The 24232-nt window shown below is 47.7% G+C and overlaps 1 protein-coding gene across 2 annotated transcripts in view; it reads right to left on the bottom strand.

Annotated features, from left to right (window-relative positions):
• Positions 1 to 17124, bottom strand: part of ASXL2 (ASXL transcriptional regulator 2) — a 30738-nt gene extending 13614 nt beyond the window's left edge. Inside the window, exons 1-4 of one of the 2 annotated variants that reach the window (XM_081000855.1) lie at positions 16929 to 17124; positions 14518 to 14674; positions 1533 to 1648; positions 612 to 738 (exon numbers count right to left, since the gene is read on the bottom strand). In XM_081000855.1, coding sequence (XP_080856981.1) covers positions 612 to 738; positions 1533 to 1648; positions 14518 to 14674; positions 16929 to 17006 — 478 coding nt within the window. In that variant the 5' untranslated portion in view covers positions 17007 to 17124. Of the gene's footprint in view, positions 1 to 611; positions 739 to 1532; positions 1649 to 7490; positions 8472 to 14517; positions 14675 to 16928 lie in introns of those variants that run through there. The other variant, XM_081000856.1, reaches the window with a different exon arrangement.
• Between the last annotated feature and the right edge of the window lie 7108 nt (positions 17125 to 24232).

Raw genomic sequence — 24232 nt, 5'->3', positions numbered from 1 at the left:
TGCAAACAGGGAATTGCCTGTACAGCTAAAAAAAGTATTTCAACTGGAGGGGCTTGGGATGACCTTTCTCTGCTGAGGGCCACTGAAGTGAAGAACATGAGGCGGGACTTGGGAATGCAGGCGAACTGCGCAGGAGCAAGCTGCCAGCTAGCTCTGCGGAAGCTCCTTTTATTGGCACAATACGCAAAAACATTTTGGACTGTGACCTTTACACATCTTCCAATCCCAAGATCGTGGGGTGGTACAAAGTTATTTTGGCACCTGTTTCCACTGCGTCAGTTTCCCCTTGAACCATGTATGGCGAAGGAGACAAAGGTCACAGACAGACCACTAAGAGAGCAAAGGTTAGATAGAGGGCATGATGCTCAGACAGCTGTGGCTTTGTCGGGGGGGGGGGAGTGTGCTCTGCACCCCAAGTTCACACTTGCAGACAGCTGGGGCTGCCCGTGGGCGGAAGTGTGCTCCACACCCAGCAATCATCCCTACTGGCCACTTCTGGTCAACAGCTCTGACAACAGTAGGAAACAACAACGGAGTGCTGGATGGCGCTTCAGGCCGGCTGTTGTGCCTGTAAGAGGCAAGGGGGCAAGCGAGGCGTTGGGGTCTCATACCAGGCTTTGCAGGGACGGAGGGGCTGGTGGCCTTTGCGTGTTGCTGGAGGAGGTGGTGGTTGGAGGAGACGGGCTGCACGCTGGCTCCTCGGCATTGCTGCTGCTTCCGCTGCTTCTGCTTCAGAGCCTACGAGGAGAGGGAGGAGGAGACAGAAAAGAGGAGGCAGCAGGGCCTTCTTAGCTGTGGCACACAGATGTGGGAACGCCCTCCCCAGTGAAGCCTGGCTGGCCCCATCTCTAAGTTCATTCCAGCATTGCACCCAGGCTTTCCAGGGAGGCCTCTGGGGGGAGCCTGAAGACGCTGTGGTTTTTCCTGCTGTTTTGCTGGGGGGATGCCCCCCAATTCTCTAACAACTGTTTTACATTGTTCATGAATGCAAGAACAGGCCTGCTGGGTCAGGTCAGTGGCCCATCCAGCCCACCAGCCTGATATCCAGGGGAAGCCACAACCCCTCTGTCCTCCTGTGGCTTCCAGCGACTGACATTCAGAAGCAACAATGCCTCCAGCCATGGAACCAGAACATTGTGGCTGGCAGCCCTTGGTAGGCCCCTCCTTCAAGAATTTGGCTAAGCCACTGTCAAAATCACCCAGGCTGGTGGTCATCACGGCCTCCCGTGGGATCGAGTCCCATAGTTTAACTATGTTTGTTCTGCAGAAGTACTTATCTGCTCCTAGTCTTCCTACACTCAGCTTCACTGGATGTCCATGACTTCTAGCGTTACGAGAGACAGAGAAAAACCTTTCTCTATTCACTTGCCCCACACCAAAGGGCTTTGGCTCCCTGACTCAGAGCACGCAGAGGGAAGGCACACCAGGCTTTGGGGCCTCAAGGCAAAGGGCAGGTCCGTGCCCCTGAAACGCAGAAGCAGGAGGAATATTTCAGGGACCATTTTAACCCTTCCCCTCGCTTCTCCACTCACCTGCTTGAGCGCCTTTTTGCTGAGCTTCTGAGATGATGAGATGACTTTACCTGGTGGAATGGAAGGAGAGGGGCAGCCCGGCTGGGGAGAGGCCACTTGCAGGAGCCTGGCTGACGCTAGAGAAAGGAAGAGAAAAACAGCGCAGGGAAGTTAAGCCAGCAGCCCAGGCCAAGTGCAAGGCACCCAGAGTTAGAAACTGAGATAGGAAAGAGCTAAAGGGCACCTTAAACCGAGGTTATGGGCGCTGAAACGGAGTGCCTGGGCGTGCTTTTTTATACCAAGAGTACAAAGCTGAAAATGAATGAACTGCAGCTAAAATCTTATGTTCATTTTTCACATGGTCTAGTCCTCATCTGAAGACTGCAAAAAAATCCCACAAAGCCATATTTCCCCTGCCCACCCCCTTAATATTCTTATGAGGGTCCCTTCTCCAGTGGGGAGGCAGAAAAAGGTCCTCCTTTTTTTCCAGCAGTGGCAGTTTGAATCTTAAATCTTAGGCACAGCACTACGCCCAGAGCTCAGGAACTGCTCACATTAATGAAATTCCCTGTTGCAAAACGCGCCTAGAACAATGGGAGTTTTGAACGCTGAAGTCACCTTCTGCAAAAGGCCGGGAAAAGGCCATCTGCTCCGCCCACCCCCCAGGCGCATGGCCAAGTTGCCCCAGAGAATCACAAGAATTATCGCCATCTTTTTATCTGGCCCTTTCCCGAAATGGACCACAGGATAGCAAGTGAACAGTAAGTGTGGCTATTCATGAAACCATCAAAATGTGTTGTATCCAATGTAGTGCTAAGTCACTTGGTGATCCGCTCGTTCCACTGGGGAAATGTTTTCTGACAGCAGAATACTTCACTGTGCAAGAAGACGCACAAGCAAGTTGCGAGTTCACTTTGCAGCATGACGGAAGGCATGACCTGCTGTGTAGTGAGTTTCTGCTAGTGCAGCCGTTGGGCTGGACTCCTTTGTTGCGCAACATCGCAAATCATCTGTCCACTAGCACAAGAGCCTAATGTCAGCAAATAAATAGCATAAGAGTAAGAATAATATCCACAAAACACCATACCTAAAAAAATATATAATTCCTGCCATCTAAATGGAGAATTTTCCTGTAATGTAAACAAACAGAGCTGCACCTTAACAACACAGACAGGTGGATATTTTCTGAGACGTTATTATTATCACTTATTGAATTTATATACCGCCCTATACCCGGAGGTCTCATGTTGTGCCCCACGGAGTTTCTCCCACATAATCTCGATGTGCCGAATTTCTGCACAGAGAACAGGGATGGTCAAGGTACTGCCCTCCCAATGCTTTCGACTCCCAACTCTCACGGCCCCAGCCAGCAAGGCCAAGGGTCAAGGATGATGGGAGACACAGTTCCACAACCCCTGGAGGATGTAAGGCTGCCTAACCCTGGCGCAGAGCAGGTCATCCATGTGCTTTGCCCCTCGAGTACCAGAGCAAAGAGCAACAGCTGTGGCCGAGGGTGGTGAGAGCTCAGAGGATTTGGTGGCAGCGCTTTGCCCCACAAGATCATGCCCCCACCCGTCTTCCTGGAGCCCACTGTGGCATTCCCTGGGTGCCCCCAGCGGACAGAGCTGGGCTTGGACCTGGCAGGACGGCATTCAGACCACATTCTTGTCACAACAGGCTCCCCTTCCGCCTCTCAGCCTTCATTCCCAGTATGCAGTGAGACCCTTGCCCCACACTTTTGGCAAGGACGAGCACGAGAGAGGCTGCAGAAGACTTTCTGAATCTAGAGTGCTTCTGTTTCTGTATGTCTGCATTAGCAGTTCATACGTTGTTGGAGCCCTGCTGCTGCCACAGAAGAAAGCAGTCTCAACCTGTGCCACACATGGCAACTGCCGTGATGATACCAAATTCCCCAATGAGGAACAAAGGCAGCAGCAACCCTTGTGAACCATTTCTAAACCACTGTTCGGAAGCTGAGATTTGAGCTGACCGTTTTCAGCGCTGAATTCAAGCTGGTGTGTTGTCAGAAGTCTCCTAAGCTAAAATGCCCACCCTTTGCTGGGAAAAATCCCCAGTGGCTGAAATAAACTGACACGCCCCCATGTCTGGGGGTTTTTTGGGTTGTTGCTTTTTAAAGGAAAATAACCTATCACTCATTCTGCTGCTTATATTTATCTGCAGCATCTGTACCCACTTTTCAAGGCCCAAAGACCCCAAAGTGGCTTACATAAAACCAGAAAAAAGAAGACAGCTTCTGCCTGCAGGCTTACCTGCCTAAAACAGGTAACACAAAAGGAAGAGGAGATAAAGAAGGAAGAGGAAAAACAAGCAAACTCAGGGACTAATTCTTAAAGTTACACAGCTGTTCTTACAATGAACCTTCTTCCTGAACCTTTTCCAACTCTACAATATCCTTTCTGAGTTGAGGCGACGAGAATTATATATGCCAGGGGTGCCCATCAGGTCGATCGGGATCTACTGGACGATCCCCGGGAGGTTTTGGTAGATCGTGGTAGATCGCTGGCTCCTCCATCCAGCCTCCCCACCTCCCCCCATCCTCTAGATCGCTAGAATGGAAGAAGGAGTTTTATCAGTGATGCTGTCTGTCTCCTAAGCGTTCTAGCGCTGAGCGCCTTTTTTCATTTATTAGACCTGAACACCCCCCCCCAAATGGGATGTACCTCCCTAAAAAAACTCAACAACTTTGATCTGAACCCCCCCCCAAAGGGGTAGATCACTGCCAAATTTTAATCGTTTGAGTAGATCGCAGTCTCCTGGAAGTTGGACGTCCCTGATATATTCCATTCCAAATGTGGCTGCACCATAGATTTGTTTAATGGCATTATAGTATTGGCAGTTTTATTTTCAATTCCTTTTCAATTTGCCTTTTTAACAGCCACTGCACACTGGGTGGACATCTTCACTGAGCTCTCCACAATGACCCAAAAATCTCATTCATGGTCAGTCACCGCCAGTTCAGACCCCATGAGCATATAAGTGAAATTAAGACTTTCTGCCCCAAATTGTGCATCCCTTTATACTTGTTTACATTGGCAAATGCAATTCATTTTATTGCCCATTCACCCAGTCTGGAGAGATCCTTTTACCCTTCCTGAACAATCTGGTATCAACAAACTTGGCTGCCTCATTACTCGCTCCTAACTCTATATCCTTTAGGAGCAAGTTAAAAAGCACAGGTCCCAATACCCAGCAGGCTGTGGTAAAAGACTGGTGGACAAATTACACAAACAGGGAGAATGGAACATGTTATTATTGTCTGTAGACAGACCCAGTTAAACTGCTCTAAATACACCAACACTTCACCAGTGGGTTTAAAAACATACCTAGGACTCGGAAATCGTCTTTTCAGGAGTCCTGTTGTTTTGAACAAGCTCATCTGGGAAAGTCAGACTCTGAAGCCAATGGGACACCCCATGACTCAATATAATAAAAACAGACACTGACCAGTTGCATCTGGCTGACAGAAGGCCTAAGGAACTTATTCATCAAACTTATCTTCCCAAAATCTTTGCTGAGCAAGATCTGCAGACATGAACATGAACCAGAAGCATCCCAGAAGAACAACTTGCATTCACCCCCCACTGCCTGGTGAAGAGGCAGCTGGCTTCAAGGGTTGGCGCTGACATTTTTGGGGAGGGCTGTCAACAAAGCCACGAGTGATGCCTGTCACAGGAAGTGACAGAATTGGTTTAGCAGAGGAAAATATTATTTGGGAAGGTATGTTTCAGCATCTCTTGACTGCTCACATGCAGCTTTACCTGCTCCATTTGGAGGGTCTGGCAGCGAGGAGCCCAGGGGTCTGCCAGCTCCCTATCCATACAGGCTCCCACCTGCAACATGCAGCGGGAATCTAGCACTGCACTCCTGGCACTACAAAACTGTGATAACAGTCTGGGATAAATATAGGAAAGCGTTAAAGGCAGCAATCTCTCTTTTCTGGTACTTGGAGTACTTTTGAATAATTCTGGCAAACCTCATTATTAGATTCCTTAAATATATTTATTCTATCTAAGTGCAATTACATTCAATGACATGGTTTTTAATTTTATCACAACCCTCTGGTCTTCAATATATGATGAAAATTCAGAAAGGTGAATATATAAGTGTGCTGTAACATTCTGTTAATATATCGTCGGGATTTGCTTGCCCAGGAAGATGCTGAAGAGAGGCGCTTAAGGGGGGCAGCGCCTGGGGCTGAGTGACCCATGCTTGACGTGCCCACCCTGGTCCTCTGTGAAGTCCGGCCAAAGGAGCAGAGTTGCCCAAGCCAACCCTGGGTGCCCTTTCAAGAAGTCCAGTCTTCTTCCGTGTAAGACATTTGCTATGACTTCTGTCATACTGCTGCATTTTTATTATGTTTCCCCTTTTGAAATAAGGCCCCAAGCGCTTGCTAAGACCTTTATTCTCATTGGCCTTTGCCCACCATTAATAGTGGCTTATAATATAACTTGCCCTTGCTCAGAAGCCCAGGCTATTATTATTATTATTATTATTATTATTATTATTAATTGAATTTATATACTGCCCTACACCCAGAGGTCTCAGGGCGGTTCACAGAAAAGATCAACATAAAAACCACAATATATATAATCAGAATAAAAACAACAACCCAATAACACCCGTCCCATAAGAGCCAAATTTTAAAAAGGGCATAGGATGTCAATCAGATCAACGAAAGACCTGGTTCAAAAAGGAACGTATTTGCCTGGCACCTGAAGGTGTATAATGAAGGCGCCCGGTGAACTTCCCCAGGGAGAGCGTTCCACAGAGGGGGAGCCACTCCAGAAAAGGCCCTGCTCTCGTGTTGCCACCCTCCGGACCTCTTGAGGAGAAGGCACATCAAGGAGGGCCTCAGAAGGGCCAATGCCTCAACCCCGTGTTAAACTGAGTACAAGTACAGCTTCCGTAATTTCCATTCCATTACTAACTCTGAACAGGTTTTCAGACACCACAATTCCTCCAACTCACAGCTAATGGGATTCTCAATTCTCATAAACTTTATTCTCCTATGGGGTCCTAACTGCTGATGACTCAGAATGTTTGAGCTTCCATAAAGCAGAATGTTTTCTGGCCAATGGCCAATGGCCCACCTAGTCCAGCCTCCTGCTCTCACAGCGGCAAAGGGAAACCCCCAAACAGGAGCTGCGCACCAGAGCCCTCTCCCCATCTGTGTTTTCCAGCCACTGGGATTCAGAAGCATAGCTGCCTCGGACAGTGGAGGCAGAGCAGAGTCATTCCGGGGGCAGCGTTTTGCAAGCCCGCGGCTGCCGACTCTGCAGCTGTGGCCACTGAAACAGGACACAGCAGCGCTCACACCCCCTGCAGCCGGCAGAGTGAACAGGAAGCATTTCTGCTGGCGCAACTTACAAAATGCCAACTTGCTTCAGAGTGAAACCCCCGAGTTCCAGAGCTTCCACATTTCCCAAGCAGAATTCATTCTTCATGACACAAGGGTGATTGGGTGGCTTTCTCAAAGTCAGCCCAACTGCAGACACACCTGGGTCCATGCCAGCAATTCACTTCCTGTCGGAAGTGGCGCTGGAGACCACAGGAGGGAAGAGCGCTGCTGCTGGCGCTGCACTCCAGGCCTCTGGCGGGGATTCCTAGAGACTTCTGGTCGGCCACTGAGAGAACAGGATGCTGGACCAGACAGGCCCCTAGTCCGATCCAGCAGGGCTCTTCTGACATTATGATGATTCCCTGCCCCACAGAATGCCCCCCATGCTTGGCTGAGTTAGGGCGAAGCTGCGCAGAAAGCAGGGCAGGACCTCTGCAGTGATAGCTGGCAGCCACGAGTTTTGCTGAGCCCTAAGCCTGGAAGCTGTTCTGCCTGGAGGCTCCCTGCCCTGTCCTTCCCTCCTCCCTCCCTCCCTCCGTGGACAGCCACGTAAGCAGCTGGTCACAGGCAGTGGAAACCGCCACCAGGCTTCTCTGCAAGGCAGGGCCATTCAGCCTTACCTCGCAACGGAATTTCAGAAAGCTTCTCTCGGGACATGGCTGTTGCCTACAGAGAAAACAGACACCTTCTCCTCGTTCTCACAGAAAAAGAGCTCCGGCCAGGGCTGGCTTTCAGCACCCCACACGTCTCATGGGGGCTCCGGATTGGCTGGACCCACAAACGTGAAGCTTGTCTCCGCTTTAAGTGTCAGTCTCATTGCTGTCACGAAACTTTATTTTTGTACATATAAGGAAGTCTGTTGTTGATATGATCTCAAAGCGCTTCCTGTTTTGTATGTATATGAATAATGGTGGAACCACATTAGGGTGAACTGCTAAGCTAACCATGGCCAGCCTTCCTCCCCACAAGGCACAAAATACTCAGCTCAGCTGCTACGTCCTTCCACTCACCCCCCTGCAAAGAAAACAGGTGTTCTCCTAAGAAGAGCCCGGGGTCCTCTGTCAGCTCACGATACAGCCAGAGGGTTCAGCTGCTGCTAGGCAGTGGCGCCAGCCAGGTTGGCATGCAAGAGATACAGGGTCTTTTCAGTGGAGGCCCCAGAATCACCTGCACTTGACCCCTTCAGGGCAGGACTTTATGGAAAACTTGTCTCATGGAGACTTCAGTTTATTCACTATCCAAAGCAAGTAGGAACATACACGTGCTCCCACAAGCTGGGTTGCAAGGCACAAGCCCTGTTCTTCATTAGATTTATCAAGGCAATCTATGACTGAAGGACTGGCACTACGAAACAGCCGTCTCCCGAGCCAATCATCTGCTCTGTTGTGCCTGCCACTCATTTAAGCAGCGTGCAACACTCTCCCTGAACATCAGATCTGCACCAAAATCCATTGCAATTCCCAGTTACAGCACCAGAGTGGGGCTGAGAGGCAGCCTCTGTGATTTATTTACACTTGTGTCTCTGCCAAAGGAGCTTGCTGCTTAAAGCACCTCTCACCATCTTCCGCTGTGCAAATGGGAGAGACTCACCTGTTCATTATGTTCTGGGTGTTCTACTGGAACAGGTAAGAACAGACTCTCCCAACCCTTGGCTCAGACACACTTGGGAAGGCCAAGCTTCCCTGCCTAACACGCCACTCTCTGACGCTTCAAGGGCTTTCAGTCTGGTTTACATAGCAAAATAGTCAGTTTTAAAGTCTGGAGGCAGGTGGTTCTCAACAGACAGGCCTTTCCTGCTAGTTCTAAATATTTTAACATTGCTATAAACTTGCAGATGAATGCCAAAACACAGCAGCAGCAGCAGCAGCAGCAGCCCTGCGAGCACTCAGAATGCAGCCTCCCTTTCCATTGAAAGTGCCAGTTCCTCCTTTACTCACCTGGCAAGGCCCAAATTCAGAAGCCGGTGTTTCCTCAGCCTCGGCTGACGACACCAAATACCTACAAATAACAAAGAAGAGAAGCTGCTGTTTCCTCCTTTGCTCCAGGAACCTGGGATCCCGTCCGTTTTTGCAGGGAAACACCGAACCCTGGACTCAAGAGTTTGCCTGGCGTGTAAAGGAGGAAAACAGGAAGACCGGAGAACCACTAAGCAGGAAGACTGAAGCTTCACAGGTGGGGAAACTGACCAGTTAATGGTGCTGAAGCCCCTACCAAGGATCTCACCAAGATATAAACACCAAACTAAGTACTGGAATGACTGTATAACATACCCTTTGTATATTGTTTGACCAGCACCCAGTGCTTAAGGATGTGCGTGTTTTTTAATATGAAGTTGGACACAATTACTTACCAGGAACATCCACCTTCCTCCTTTTCTCTGCGACCCATTTCCAAACTTTGTGCCAACCAGTATGCTTAGATCGTGCTGCTGGAGGGTATTAGCACACAAACTCACAGGTGTAGGTCCTTTAAATGGGTCATGAGATGAAGAGCAGGATACAAGTTTTTTTAAAATTAAAAAAAACGGAAGCTAAAATTCAAGACAGAGATTAACTAGCAACCAACGTGATCATTCGGTGGACCATCTGCCTGACAACTGGAAAAGAACAAGCTGTGGCCACAGTGGCTCTCAGCGCAGCCTGCCCCCACCCTCCTTGGCCAACAGCTCAGGTGTGCTGCTGTCTCTCTGCTAGGAAGGAACAGCTGGAGGCCTTTCTCCTGCGGAGGCTGCCCAGTTGCTGTCTGTGCAAAGGGATGGCACAGCTTTTGGAGCACCAGAAACATATGAAAACATAAGAAGAGTTTGCAGGATCAGACCACCAGCACAGGTAGTCCAGCATCCTCACAGTAGCCAACCAGAAACCCCAAAGGGAAACCTGCAGGCAGGAATTGAGTAATAATAAGAATAATAATAATAATAAATTTTATTTATACCCCACCCTCCCCAGCCAAGGAAAGAGGGGGAGGGGATCAAGTTGCTTCCGAGCCAAAGGCCAGGCGGAACAACTCCGTCTTACAGGCCCTGCGGAAAGAAATCAGATCCCGCAGGGGCCTGGTCTCATGAGACAGAGCGTTCCACCAGGCCGGGGCCAGTGTTGAGAAGGCCCTGGCTCTGGTTGAGGTTAATCTAATTTCCTTAGGGCCCGGGACCACTAGGGTGTTGCTATTTATGGACCTTAAGGTCCTCCGCGGGGCAGACCGAGAGAGGCGGTCCCCTAGGTACAAGGGTCCTAGGCCGTGAAGTACAAGAGCCAACACCCCTCCTGTGGTTTTGAGCAACTGGTGTTCAGAACAATTGAGCCTCTGTTCACTGTGGAGGCAGAGAAGAGCCATCCTGGCTAGTAGCCACCGATAGCCCTCCCCACCTCCATGAGTTTGTCCAATCCTCTTTTAAAGCCATCCAAGTTGGTGGCCATCGCTGCCTCCTGTGGGAAAGAGTTCCACAGGTTTACTACACTGTGTGAAGGTTTACTTTATCTGTCCTGAACTTCCCAGCTTTCAGCATCACTGGATGTCCATGAATCCAAGTCTCATGAGAAAGGGAGGAACACTCTCTAACCACTTTCTCCAGGCATAGTTTCATAAACTTCTATCAAGTTGCCTTTCACTCGCCTTTCGTCTAAAAGGTGCCAAATGCAAAAATGATTTGCAACTCAGATTAAGCATCACAAACAGATCAAAAATCCAACGTAGAGCATACTAAATTAGGAGAGACCTTCCACCAAAAGGTCACCCAGAGTCAAGAGGGTTTTACAGTACTTCTGCAGTGGAAATGCGCTCCTCAGGGAGGCGCCTCCAGAACCTGGGGGAATTGTGGCAGAAGCCTTGCTCCTAAAAGTTAACGCTTCTATAGATCTTATGTTCCTTCTCCTATCTTTAAATGTGAAAGGCAGTCCCTCAGGGAATAGCCATTTGAACAGAATTCCTTTAGATTTCAGCACATCTGTCAATATCTTGTAATTATTTTGTTTTTTAGGAATTTCCTTGTATATTAATATATTACTTCCATCTATTGCCATTCTTCGTTTTTGTAAGATCTTATCTTTCAGCAACCTCGAATTGAGGAAAACTAGGCAATCCACTGGCCCCTTAAATGGTCTTTTAGCATCTGGTTTCATCCTGAAAATTTTGTCAATATCCAATATCAAGTCTTCTTCCCTCACTCCAAGCCATTCTGCTATTTCCTTTGTCAATTTATTCATGATGTCCTCACCTTGTGTTTCTGGGACACCTCTAAACCTCAGAAGAGCAGAAATGGCTTGACAGTGGTACCTCTAGATGCGAACGGGATCTGTTCCGGAGCCCCGTTCACATCCTGAAGCAAATGCAACCCGCGTCTGCGGGTCGTGATTCGCTGCTTCTGCACATGCGCGTGACGTCATTTTGAGCGTCTGCGCAAGTGGCGAAACCCGGAAGTAACACGCTCCACTACTTCTGGGTCGCCATGGAGCGCAATCTGAAAATGCTCAACCTGAAGCTACCTCAACCCGAGGTATGACTGTACAAGGGAGGCCACCTCAGAGGTATCGTGGGGTCCAGAGTATTAACAAGGCAAGAACAAGGTGCCTGATTTGGAGAAAGGAGCTCCTGGGATCCAGCCCATGGCTAAACAAGCTCTCACCTCCTGGGATGCCCCTGCACCAGGATAGCTTGAAAGCCGTCTTCAACACCAACCTCACAGCAAGCTTAAGACAGCAGTACACCCTGAAGGCTATGGAAGTGGGGATAGTATAAGAAGGAGAAGATCTCTCAGCAGTAAGAGGAAGAGAATGGGAACAGCATGACCTCAGCTGGGAAGAGGGGGCCCTGATCACAACCACCTTCCGTTCACCCAGAAGCAGCCCCAGGTTCCACAACTGCCAAGATGGGGCAATCATCCGCTCTTCAAAGCGCAAACAGATCAGCACTGCCTCTGCCTCGCCAGGATCCAGCTTCCTTTTGCTTAACCCTCACCCACCCACTGCTTCAGATACTGGTTTGCAAGCAAGCCGGCTGCTCCCAGAGGCTTAGTGAGCAAAAGGGCACTGGGCCATCTTGACGAGCCGTTTCATATGGACGAAAAACAGCACTGCTGAAAACACAGAGCTCATGGAACAGGGTTAGGCCAGTTCTTATGGTCCTGAGCAGGCATCTAGGCAGTCGACGTCCTCTGGATCGTCACCATTCATTACAACAAGGTAGAAACAGGCACCTCCATGAGCTGCAGGGACCTACCCTCTTTCAACTGCTGCTTTTTGCTACAGGAAAGGTCTGGGCTGCTCTTTTATTCTTTACCGCAGCTCTGCTATGGCAGCAACACGTGGTTATGGTCACAGGCAGGAGAAGCATAGAAGAATTGTGAATAAGCAACATCATGCACACTCAGTTATTGCCCTTGAGTTGCAAAGCACAGCCTCTCAAAAAAGTGATCAATGTACTTCATGCCGCGGTCTCAGTCATCTTTACAACAACTATGCAAAGTAGACCAGTGCCGTAATCTCTGTACAGTGGTACCTTGGGTTAAGTACTTAATTCGTTCTGGAGGTCTGTTCTTAATCTGAAACTGTTCTTAACCTGAAGCACCACTTTAGCTAATGGGGCCTCCCGCTGCCGCCACGCGATTTCTGTCTTCATCCTGAAGCAAAGTTCTCAACCCGAGGTACTATTTCTGGGTTAGCAGAGTCTGTAACCTGAAGCGTCTATAACGCGAGGAACCACTGTATTACATTACTGAGGGAGGGGGCTTATTAAATTTATCTTATTATATAGCCCATTATTGGCTTGCTGAAGACCCTGCCGTTGCTTGAACAAAGCATGGGCCAGAGACTTGCTGCCTCGCATTTCAAGGCCTCAACTGCTATCGGTACACCAGCTCAGCACAGATTCATTGTTGTGAACCCAGACGATACTTGACCTTCACAAGCTCCTATCTCTTCTAGCAAACGCAGACAGACAGTCGCACCAGTTAGCCTTGAGGATGACAAGCTTGATAAGAAGCTAATCTCAACATACCGTATTTTTTGCTCTATAAGACGCACCAGACCATAAGACACACCTAGTTTTTGGAGGAGGAAAAGAAGAAAAAAAATATTCTGAATCTCAGAAGCCAGAACAACAAGAGGGATCGCTGCACAATGAAAGCAGTGATCCCTCTTGCTGTTCTGGCTTCTGGGATAGCTGCGCAGCCTGCATTCGCTCCATAAGACGCACACACATTTCCCCTTACTTTTTAGGAGAGAAAAAGTGAGTCTTATAGAGCAAAAAATACGGTAATTTCAAAATCCAAGAGGGATGATGACTCAGCTGCAATCTGGCTCTCCCAAGCTTTTCCCGTCTCAGTTTGCTCATGTTACATTCCCAACAGGGATTAGCCACATCAGATTTTACAGAAATGATTCACAGTTCAGCATGGAAGACTCTCCACATTTCCTAGAAATGTGCACTATTCAACTTTCCCCCTGATTACACATCTAGTACAACTCTGAACTGCCCCTCATCAAAGCAGCAAGTACCAGCCAATTCTCATTTGGCAACTTGTTGCATGCCTCCCCCCTGCTGCAACAGAGCTTCAGTGGCGCTGGAACAACTGCTGCAGCCTTTCGCTGCCTCTCCTACATGGGGAGGTCTTACAACGGTGTTTTTCGACCTGGGGAGGTCTACCAAGTGTGAGAAGTCCCGTCTCCTACACCACAGAGCAAGAGATGGGTACTTGCCCTAAGTCACTGTGCGAACTTTCCTGGCTGAACACACATGCAGATACCGCTATATGATTCACGGCTCACAAATCATTTATTCAGCTACTAAGTGGTGCTCTTCACTAGCAAGAGCATTTTGCAAGTGTTTCTCATGAACAACAACAAGGCAGTAACTTGTTGTGGTGGTCACTGGCTCCTCCAGCTCCTTGCACAGAAAACTGAACATCACCCCCCTGCCCCCGCAACGCCTTTCAGCTTGCAGCCTGCTCTTTATTGTCCAGGATTTCTAGCAGTAGTTGCACTACAATGAGGGCAACCCAGCAGGCCCATGTACTGTGGCACTCCAGGGACACAGCACGTCTCCCCAGCTCCCATTCATTAACTGAAGGCGGGCAACAAGGTGTCGAGGTTTACTGAGCCATCAATGGGCTGCGCTGGGACTGTAAGTTCCACTGCCCTGCATATAAGGGTCTGTGAACATCCGGAAATCCGAAATGCCCTCTGAATCAGAAGCCTTGCAGGCAATTCTGAACTCCAAACAAACAGCAAACAACCTTTTCCCCAAGCGCCCCAAAGCTACATTCAACTGAGTCAATTCCTCTCCAAAAGTGAACTCCAGCGTCTCCCCACCTCCAGAAAGATTGATTCAAAGCAAGGGAGAGCTTGGCCATTTCCCGACTGTCAGGGCCAGGGACCAAAGCTCTATTTGCGACAATATTCAGATGGCACTCGACGGCTTCAGGCTTCCGTTTGGAGCACTTCACTGGTTACCAACGCAATCTCAGGCCTGAACTTCTTTGTGTACCAGTGCCATACTCTAAGCGGCCTCGGCTACGTTATCCTCTGAAACCACTTTTGCAATCAGGACCAGGTTGCAACAAGCAACAGCAAACGGCCCCAGCAACCGGCATGCAAAGCAGGCTGGGGGTGGGGGGAGGACAACCAGCTTGTGAGTTTCTTCAGGAATAGCTACCCTTCCTTCGCCACTGGCTTTTCCTTCCTCCTTTGTTGCTGCTCCTGTCGCTGCTGCTGCTGCTGCTGCTGTTCTCTGAGCTGGGGGAGTCTGACTGCACGTCACTGCTCTCTTCCGAGCCTTCGGAGAGTTCTTTCAGCCCATCTGGAACATCCTTCTGCAGGCAAAACACAAACAGGCGGACCTTGGTGCGTTTATCTCTATGTCAGTTCAACAATCACTAAGACTGGGCCATGGGGTTGGTGGGTGGGCGGGGAGAGAAAGAGAGAATTAAAGACAAGAATATCGCAAGCGCCATCCTCTGGCTCAAAAGTCAGGGGGCATAATAATCCACCTGGAGGTTCCTATTGTACGCAAGCCACATTCTAAATTAGTGGCAACTGCGCAAGACTTTTTCCCCAGGAACCTGAAATTGCAGGTTGGCATTGTGTCTCGACTACGGTCCTGAGGGCCACTCCACAGCAAGGCTCCCTTTTGCCCCAAGGCATTCCCAACAGAGGGCTGGCTGCCCACCCACCCAGCCTCCTTCCAAGAAATGGGATTCCACAGCGCACATAGACGAAACCATTCTCTTTTTTATGTTCTTTTAAAAACCTGGCTGTCAGCCCATTATGTAGTCCATCCTGTCCAATCTCCTTCTCCCCACCCAGTTCTCATGGCCTGTTTACACAGGATTTCTCTTCTAGAATCTCCTACAGAGTAATTCTTTCCAACGCAACAGTATAAATATATATATTGCCTTCTTGTGAACCTGAATGCTGCCAGCCCTCACCAGCAGCAGTCCTCCAGGGTCTCAGGCACAGAAGGCGGCTTCTTCCAAGACCCTTTGGATGGATAGGGGAGTGAGTCAAGTCTGGAAGGGGCAGCAGGCAAAGTGTGTGCTCCATGACCTCTTGCCAGGGTCCATTCCGGTATCTTGGCATAACTCCTCAAGGCCGCAGGCCCTGAGCACCTTTGCACCCAAGCAACTCATCAAGAAGCTACTTGGACGCTTTGCCAGCTCAGGCCCAACAGCTCCTGCAGCTACCAAAGCTCCCTCAAGCTAAACTGGGTTTCAAACAAAAAAGAGAAACCTGTTTCCGATTTTCAGGCAGGTCACAACCAGGTTGTTACCGAGTTTGCTCCTGGAATGATTCACAGCAAAAGCCAAGGTAAGCTGTCCATCACTGCCCCCACGCATGGCACAAACCTCGTCAAAGCAACAGAGAAAAAAGAGCCCCCCCCCCACGCTGTGTCCTAGATTCAACCTCTGGCACTGCAGGTGCTGCCCCAAAGCTATGCCATTCTTTGGGGACGAGCACAATATATTATAATAATTTATTAAAATAATTTATTATTTATACCCCGCCCATCTGGCTGGGTATTCTGGTTAATTAGGAAGATCTCAGGTAAATGAAGCAACCCCAGGCACCTCCTCAGCTCTGTAAGAGGACCTGGAGCAGACCTTTTAAAAGAAGCAGCCACCCCCAGAGTCCACCTCAAATCCACCTGTACTATACTGAACTGCCCCCATTTAAAGGGCACAACAGCTGGCAGGTATTACAGAGCCCCCACCCTCTGCCATGTTCTTCCTTGCTCTCTTTCTCCTGCCATTCTCCACACCGCTGCCCTGTCACAAACCCCCTTAGGCAGGTTCACTAGGTGGGGTGGGGGGAACTTTCCATGTGTGTTGGACAAGGTTGCTTAGCCAGTGAACTTCGAGCCCTAGCAAGCTCTCCCATCGCAGCCTTCCTGATCAAAATCTTAATGACAGCACTACCCCAATATGCACATGCTAGACACATGTCCGCTGAAGGCGAAGCAAGTGGCTTTAAGCAGCATAACTAGTGTAAGGACAACGGAGGGGGAAAGCCCAGGCTCAAAAAAATCATTTCTGCAAGCCAATACCATGGTTATGATCCAGATGTTTAAAGCCCACACCAGGAACAAAGATGCAAAATTACAGTGGTACCTATGAACTTAATTCGTTCCGGAGGTCTGTTCTTAACCTGAAACTGTTCTTAACCTGAGGCGTGCTTTTGCTAATGGGGCCTCCCACTGCCACCGACACACGACTTCCACTTGCATCCCAGGGCAAAGTTCGCTACCCGGAACACCTACTTCCGGGTCAGCAGAGCTCATAACCTGAAGCGTTCATAAGGAGGACGGTACGTAACCCGAGGTTCCACTGTATTATAATTATTATTATTTATACTGAATTTATATATTACCCTTGGTCACAAGATCTCAGGACGGTTCACAGAATAAAGCACGACATAAAAACACAAGTAAGTAATAAAAACAAAAACAAGACAACAGTACCCCCATGCTTTGAGGGACGGCCGTAAGCCACACAGAGCGGTGCGTACCCTGGCAGTGCATGGGATCCCAATGGCAGCCCAGTTCCAATTCCTTGCAGGAGACTCACTCACCTTCAGGGTGTAAACGCCCATCCGCCCTGGGACCTTGTAGAAAATGCCCTCGTCCCCACGGGAGTTGGTGTGCAGCATGGCATTCAGGCATGCAAGAGGAGAGGTCCCACTGAAAAGAGAAGGGCAGGGTTACTCCCCCTGGCACACACAAGGGTAATGCTGCTGCCAAACTTCGTATCTGCCCTGTCCAAGGCCTTGCCCAGCTGCTGATGACTTCAAATGGGAGCCAGTCTCCCCATGAGCCGGGCCAGGCTGAGCAGCACTGAGCTCACAAGGCACTCGAGGGCAGCTTTGGAGACAGCAAACAAATGCACCCAACAGCTGAACCAAGAGGAGCCCCAAAGGGAGGATACTGCGGCATATATTGCATGGAGAGCTCACACACAATGCATTCCTGCCCTGCCCCTTTCGTCTTGAGGTCAGGAGGGAGACTTGCTCTGGCCTTCAGAGCAGAATAGCATCCCCAGAGCACGGGGAGGAATTTCCTTGCTCCGCTGTTTCCTCTCTAGTCCTAAGAACAAAAGAGGAGCCTGCTGGGTCAGGCCAAGAGGGGCCCATTTAGTTCTGCATCCTGTTCTCAGTGGCCCACTGGACGCCCCAAAGGGAAGAAGCCCACAAGCAGGACCCAAGCATTAAGAGCAACTCTCTCCCCTCCGGTGGTTTCCGACCATCGATAAAGAGAGTGGTCCTCATAGCTAGTAGCCCTAAATAAGCGTGGGCTGGGCTGGGACCGAGGTACAGGGCTTCTTGATCAGCTGCAAGCAGCAGGGTCTGCTTTATGTCCATAATCAATCAGAGAATAAAGACTCCAAAGCTCAGTTTTAGACTACTGCAAGCTGATTCTAATGCAGTTTATCAAATCGCCATTAAAATAAACCAGCTTTTTTCTGCTGCTGTTTTTATGTGTTTCTTTATATGGTTTGAAAATACTGGCTCTTTCTTTCTTATCGTTTTTAGTAAACAGATAGCAGGCAACTAATACAAGCACCAACAATTAAAGCAGATCTGTTTCTATGCAATGCTTTAAGCCTTCACTGGACAGAAGTCCGTTGGAGACACAAATGCAACGGCAATGTTTATTGTTTAGGATCTGCTAAAGGTTGATTAAGCACTTAATCAAACAAGAAAAACACTGGCTAGAATGTTGTAGGTTTAAGAAGAATTCCACCCCCACAATACAGTTTGGTTGATTTACATTAGGCCACAATATCGGTGAAAGATTTGCTTTGGCCGACTCATTTTTGCTGCTTAGCTTGCGTCCTTTCAATTCCTTGCACCTGAAACCAAAGAACACAACCCTGTGCCTAAACCTTTTGGCAACCACATTCCAGGCAAGTTCGCCCTTTGCTTATTTGGGGGACTGAAGACGCGCTCAAGAAATGCCTCCGGTCCTGCGAGTGCGTCCAGAGGGGCTTCCGCCTGCGCACGTCACCTCCCAAACCAGCATGGGCCTTGCAGTAATTTATGCAGCTGGCCCCACAGCAGGGGAGAGAACCCCGGGGCGTAAGGCACTTGCTCTCTGCCACAGACGCATCTTGTGCTTGGCACTCGTGCAGCGCAGCTGGTGGTTCCCATGCAGGCATGCCTGTGGTCTAATGCAGCATTCAGGAGATTCTGGAGTGAGCCACAAGATGGCTCAGAGAAGTCTGGCATGTTAATCAGAGATGAAATCATCCAGAATGAAGAGCCGCAATAAGCTCCTTTTGCTCAGCAAAGCCACAGCCCAAGCCAAGACGGCTGCTCAGGTCAAGGAGGACTAAAGGCAGTTCCGTGCGCTAATCAGGAACGCACCAGCCCTTCCCACACCATTCAGCTGGCCGCTGCGTCCCACAAGCTCTGGCTCCAGGCAGGCAGGAAAACAACCCTTTAACCTAAATAGTATTGTCATACACACACACTTCTAAGCCTCAGAGCAAAACAAGCTTGCCGCTTAAAGTTAATCAACAGTGATGTTCGCTAGCTGAATTCAATGGCATTTGTACACCAACAGTAGTTCTTACCTTCTGGAATTGATTCACATCCAAAAAGAGTGGAGGGGGGAGGAGAGAGAAAGAGAGAGAGAGAACTCTTTAAACATTTAGCAAAGCAACATTTTCCAACTTTTCCAATGACCATCCACATTTCCCAAGCCAGAAACTAAGCACATACCGTATTTTTCGCCCCATAGGACGCACCGGCCCATAGGACGCACCTAGTTTTCTGGGGGGGGGGGGAAATAAAGGGAAAAAATTTTATTTCCCCCCCAGGTGCGCTGCACTAATCCCAAAGCTTGGGGCGTGCGGAGCTCAGCATGCCCCAAGCTTCTGGGTGCCGGCAAGGTCTCCGCTAGCCGTGGGAGAGCCGCGCGACTTCACGCGGCTCTCCCACGGCTAGCGGAGCGCTGCGCTAATCCCGAAGCTTGGGGCATGCAGAGCTCAGCGCGCCCCAAGCTTCTGGGTGCCGGCAAGGTCTCCGCTAGCCATGGGAGAGCTGGGTCTCCCACGGCTGGCGGATAGCTTCCTGAAGCCTGGAGAGCGAGAGGGGTCGGTGCACACCGACCCCCCTCACTCTCCAGGCTTCAGCGAAAGCCTGCATTCGCCCCATAGGACGCACACACATTTCCCCTTCATTTTTGGAGGGGAAAAAGTGCGTACTATAGGGCGAAAAATACGGTAACTAACGACCTGGAAGAACAAAACCCGAGTGTAATTAGCTAGGCCAACATATTTTGGCAGAATGACTTGCCCAGATCTTGTACAATATCATCAAGCTGGGGTAATTACAGCTATTACAAAATGTGAAACTTCTCTCATAGAAGGTGCAAGTAAGGCTATGTGTGTGAACCTGAGAAAAATCTACTACAGATACAGCTTGGTGGAAATGTGGGTTAGTTGCAGCAGGTCACTGACACATTTATTGTTCCTGTCCTTGTATACAAATTAGATTCGACCTAGAAGAGACCTACAGAAGATGACTGGATATGCATTACCAATGAAACAAAAACCAGTGCTTTTAGAAATTAATAACGTGAATACATAGAGAACTCACTGGATAATAACCCCAATCCTACCAATAGCTGATAAAATTACAATTGCTAAGAAATATATTTCAGGTGGCCCAACATACAGAGAGAGGATAAATAATGTTTGGCAGACAGTGTAGTTAACTAAATTAAGTGTTTTTAGTTTGAGACACAGCAGGAAGTGAAATTTACAGTGCAGCAGCAACCTTTTACAGAATTTGGCAAGGCAAGGTACAATAGGAACAATAATTGCTTTGCCATAATTTACAGCTTGTTATAATTTAAAAGTGGTGTTTCCAATAAACAGATGAGACTTATCCTCTTTATTTCAACTGCATTGCTGTGTGAGTGTGGTTTTGTAGTGTGTTGTGTCTGATGTGTTTATCTGGCATGTGTGAGCATCAACACACAAAATAGAATGTACAGAAAATGCTAAGCAGGATAACCTGCAAGCCTAAGGGCGGGCTGATCTGTGGATTGCCATCAGCACACTGAGAGAAGTGCAAACATACTTGAACGTGCACTTATTTGGGAGGTGAATACGTGAAACACTTAATATGACCCCGAAAGGGAGCCGTGTTAGCTGAATGGCACTCCACACACAATAGACCTGGAAAGTGTAGCAGGTCAATATTGGTGCTTAAAAACTCCCAAAGCAGCTATAACCATGTGACTCAATCAACACTCACCTGATCTCTTTCAATCCTTCTTTCTGGATAACTTGAAGGATCTCTTTATGGCTCATGGGAGTGTTGGGATTTTTTTCTAGGACCTGGAAAAAACAGATTTAGAGGGAAGGTTAAAAAGGACCCGTTGGTTCTGCCAGGCGTTGTCTGCCTACCTGGTCTCCAGCTGAATGATTTGGACCCAATTCTGCCAACGGTTTGTTTCCCCAGGCACAAGCTGATGAACAGGAACCAGGCACAAGCCTTGGGCAGAGGAGTGGGGAACTTTCAGGCATTCTGTTTTCCATTTCTAAGCTAGGAGCATGCCTACAGGAATCCCATCTCCACTCTCCCCTTGAAGCTATTATGGCGGGTAAACTCTGGGGGCAGCCTGCCCAATTTTGTTCAGGAAACATGATAGCGACACACACTTAGTACCACACACCTAACTGGTGTGACTAAGATTTTAAAAATGCAGAAGTGACACCACTTATGAGCTCCAGAATCAGCACAGAAAGCCACTCACCGAGACTCATTTTACAATGGGCATTTATCCTCGATACCATCTCACCATTTAAGACCATATAGGATCGACGAAGAATGGATGCTTTTGAATTATGGTGCTGGAGGAGACTCTTGAGAGTCCCATGGACTGCAAGAAGAGCCAATCAACCTCTCCATTCTGAAGGAAATCAGCCCTGAGTGCTCACTGGAAGGACAGATCCTGAAGCTGAGACTCCAATACTATGGCCACCTCATGAGAAGAGAAGACTCCCTGGAAAAGACCCTGATGTTGGGAAAGATGGAGGGCACAAGGAGAAGGGGACGACAGAGGACGAGATGGTGGGACAGTGTTCTCAAAGCTACCAGCATGAGTTTGACCCAACTGCGGGAGGCAGTGGAAGACAGGAGGGCCTGGCATGCTCTGGTCCAGGGGGTCACGAAGAGGCGGACACGACTAAACAACTAAACAACAACAACAAAGAGCCTGCTGGATCAGAACAACGATCCGTCTAGTCCAGGATCCTGCTCTCACAGGGGCCAACCAGATGCCCCAAAATATGACACGAGGGCAGCACCTCTCCCCTTGTGCTCCCCAAAAACTGGCACTCAGAAACAGGCTGCCTCTGACAGTGGATGTCAACATGTCCATCAAGGCTCGAAGCCATGAACAGCCTTTGCTCCCTCCATGAATCTCTCCAACCCTCCTTTAAAGCCATCCAAGCGGCGGCCACCACAGCCTCTCGTGGGAGCAGACTGCATAGTTTCATTATGCGCTGGCTGAAGAAGTCCCTCCTCTTTACAGATAGGTAGCCGTGTTGGTCTGCCATAGTCAAAATAAAAAAAATCCTTCCAGTAGCACCTTTAAGACCAACTAAGTTAGTTCTTGGTATGAGCTTTCGTGTCCAAGCACACATCTTCAGATACAGATGTGTATCTGAAGAAGTGTGCTTGCACACGAAAGCTCATACCAAGAACTAACTTAGTTGGTCTTAAAGGTGCTACTGGAAGGATTTTTTTTATTTTCCCTCCTCTTTGTCAGTCCTGAACCTTCCAACATGAAGCTTCACTTGATGGCCACGAATTCTGGAGTTATGAGAGAGGGGAAAGATGGCAAGGTTCTGAATTCCTTCTCTCCCTCATGTTGTGAAATGTGGTTATCCTGAAGAACTTGCTACAAGATGTATGCCTTATTTTATTATCATAATGCATAACTGCTCTGCTCTCTACTACTGTTTTGGATGCTATCTTTTATGGATCCTTCATTTCTTCTTAATATTTTTTTTTTTAAAGAAAGAGACAGAGGGGAAATAACTTCTCTATCCACTTTCTCCAGAACATGCATGGTTTGTTAACCTCCATTCATGTTTCATCTTACTCGCCTTTTCTCTAACTAAAAAGCCTCAAAACTTCTTCTTTTTTAAAAAAAACAAACAAAACTATTTTTATTAAGATTTTACAAAAAGTCTTAGCATAATCAAAAATTCAAATTACATTCTACATTTTCAGTTAACCCCCCCCCCAAAAAAAACTTTCCCCAACTTCCCTTTCTGGTTTATAGCATATTAATTTCTTCTGCTTATAATTTTATATGCCTTGTGTACTAAAATTAAAGTTGTACTTTGTCAATCTGTTCTTAACATTTTAACCTCATTTTTATATTTTCTATTTATATTTGTCCATTCTAGGTGCATTACTCGAATCCTGCAAGTGAGTTCATTTCAACGCATTGTTTCTGTATATACATCATAAAAGGTTCCCAATCTTTTTTGAAGTCATTGTTGTCCTTATCTTTGAGTCTCTCAGCTAACTTCGCCATTTCAGCGTATTCCATCAACTTTTCTTGCCATTGTTCTTTCGTTGGTATTTCATCGCTTTTCTATATTTGAGCTAAAGAGCCCCGAAACGTCAGCTCAGTGAGCAGGTGCCAGGGTGGATAAAAATCAATGTTTTTTTTTATAAAAAAACCACAAGTTTGTTTTTTTTAAATTAAATTGGATTTTTAAAAAAATTTAATTGGATTTTTAAAATAAAATGCTTTTGGAGGAAAAATCTTTCTAAATATAGTTTTCTGTTTAAGTTACAATATAGTCCAAAGGCTATTCATCAGGAAATAAGGATTTGTTTTAAGTTTTTCATGTGTGCTAAAACTCAGCCTAAGGTGTGTGGGGTTTTTTTTTAAAAAAGCGTTTAACCACATCAGTTAATAAACATGGATATATGCTATAATGTTATTGTTTTAGTTAAATAAATGGTTTAAATTGTTATTAAGGAAATGATTATTTTTCTTCTTCCAATAAAGTACGGCAGAAAAGTTGTCCAAATATAAACAGTTAACTTATTAAACATCAAAATAATTTCATAATTATCTGTCTACGTATTTCTATCATCAGATGTCATAGAGATAAACAACTACCTGACATTTAGAAGACATCTGAAGGCCGCCCTGTTCAGGGAAGTTTTTAATGTGTGACATTTTAATGTATTTTTAATCTTTGTTGGAAGCCGTCCAGAGTGGCTGGAGAAACCCAGCCAGATGGGCGGGGTAGAAATAAATTGTTGTTGCTGTTGTAGTTGTAGTAGTATAACCAAATCAGTTATTTTTGATATAACTGTAAAAACTACTCTGAAAATTTATTATTCCAAAAATGAAACCTTCATATGGTTGTAAATTTGCAAGAATGAGTCTTTCTGTAAAAAAAATGATTTAAATCAAGTCTTACTGGCTAGTGATGTAAATCAAGTCTTACTGACTAGTGATGTAAATTGTGATTTAAATCCAATCCAGCCTGGCAGGTGCCACATGCAGCAAAGCGCCAGCATTCCAGGCAAACACAACGCATGACGCAGCCCTTGCCTGACTGAGCTCTGCCCCACCCAGGGCAACTGGCTGGCAGCCATGGGAACTGGGCAACGCACAGCAAGAACCCGACTCTCTTCCCTATGAACACCGAGGTGGCGTCTTGCTTGAAGCCTGGGAGGCCACAAGGTTTTAATTACCCGTTAATTTGTACTGTAATGAAGTAGATCGGTTCATTTGTCAGCTGACATAAAATTTACACACAATAATAAAAGCTGAGAACAGCATAGCACAAAAAGCACAATGCCATCAGTGCTAGACTCAAAGCAAATGCGTC

Source organism: Podarcis pityusensis (assembly GCF_964106645.2).
Source record: "Podarcis pityusensis genome assembly, chromosome: 3".
Classification (NCBI taxonomy): domain Eukaryota; kingdom Metazoa; phylum Chordata; class Lepidosauria; order Squamata; family Lacertidae; genus Podarcis; species Podarcis pityusensis.
This window is presented reverse-complemented; position numbering and strand designations above follow the sequence as displayed.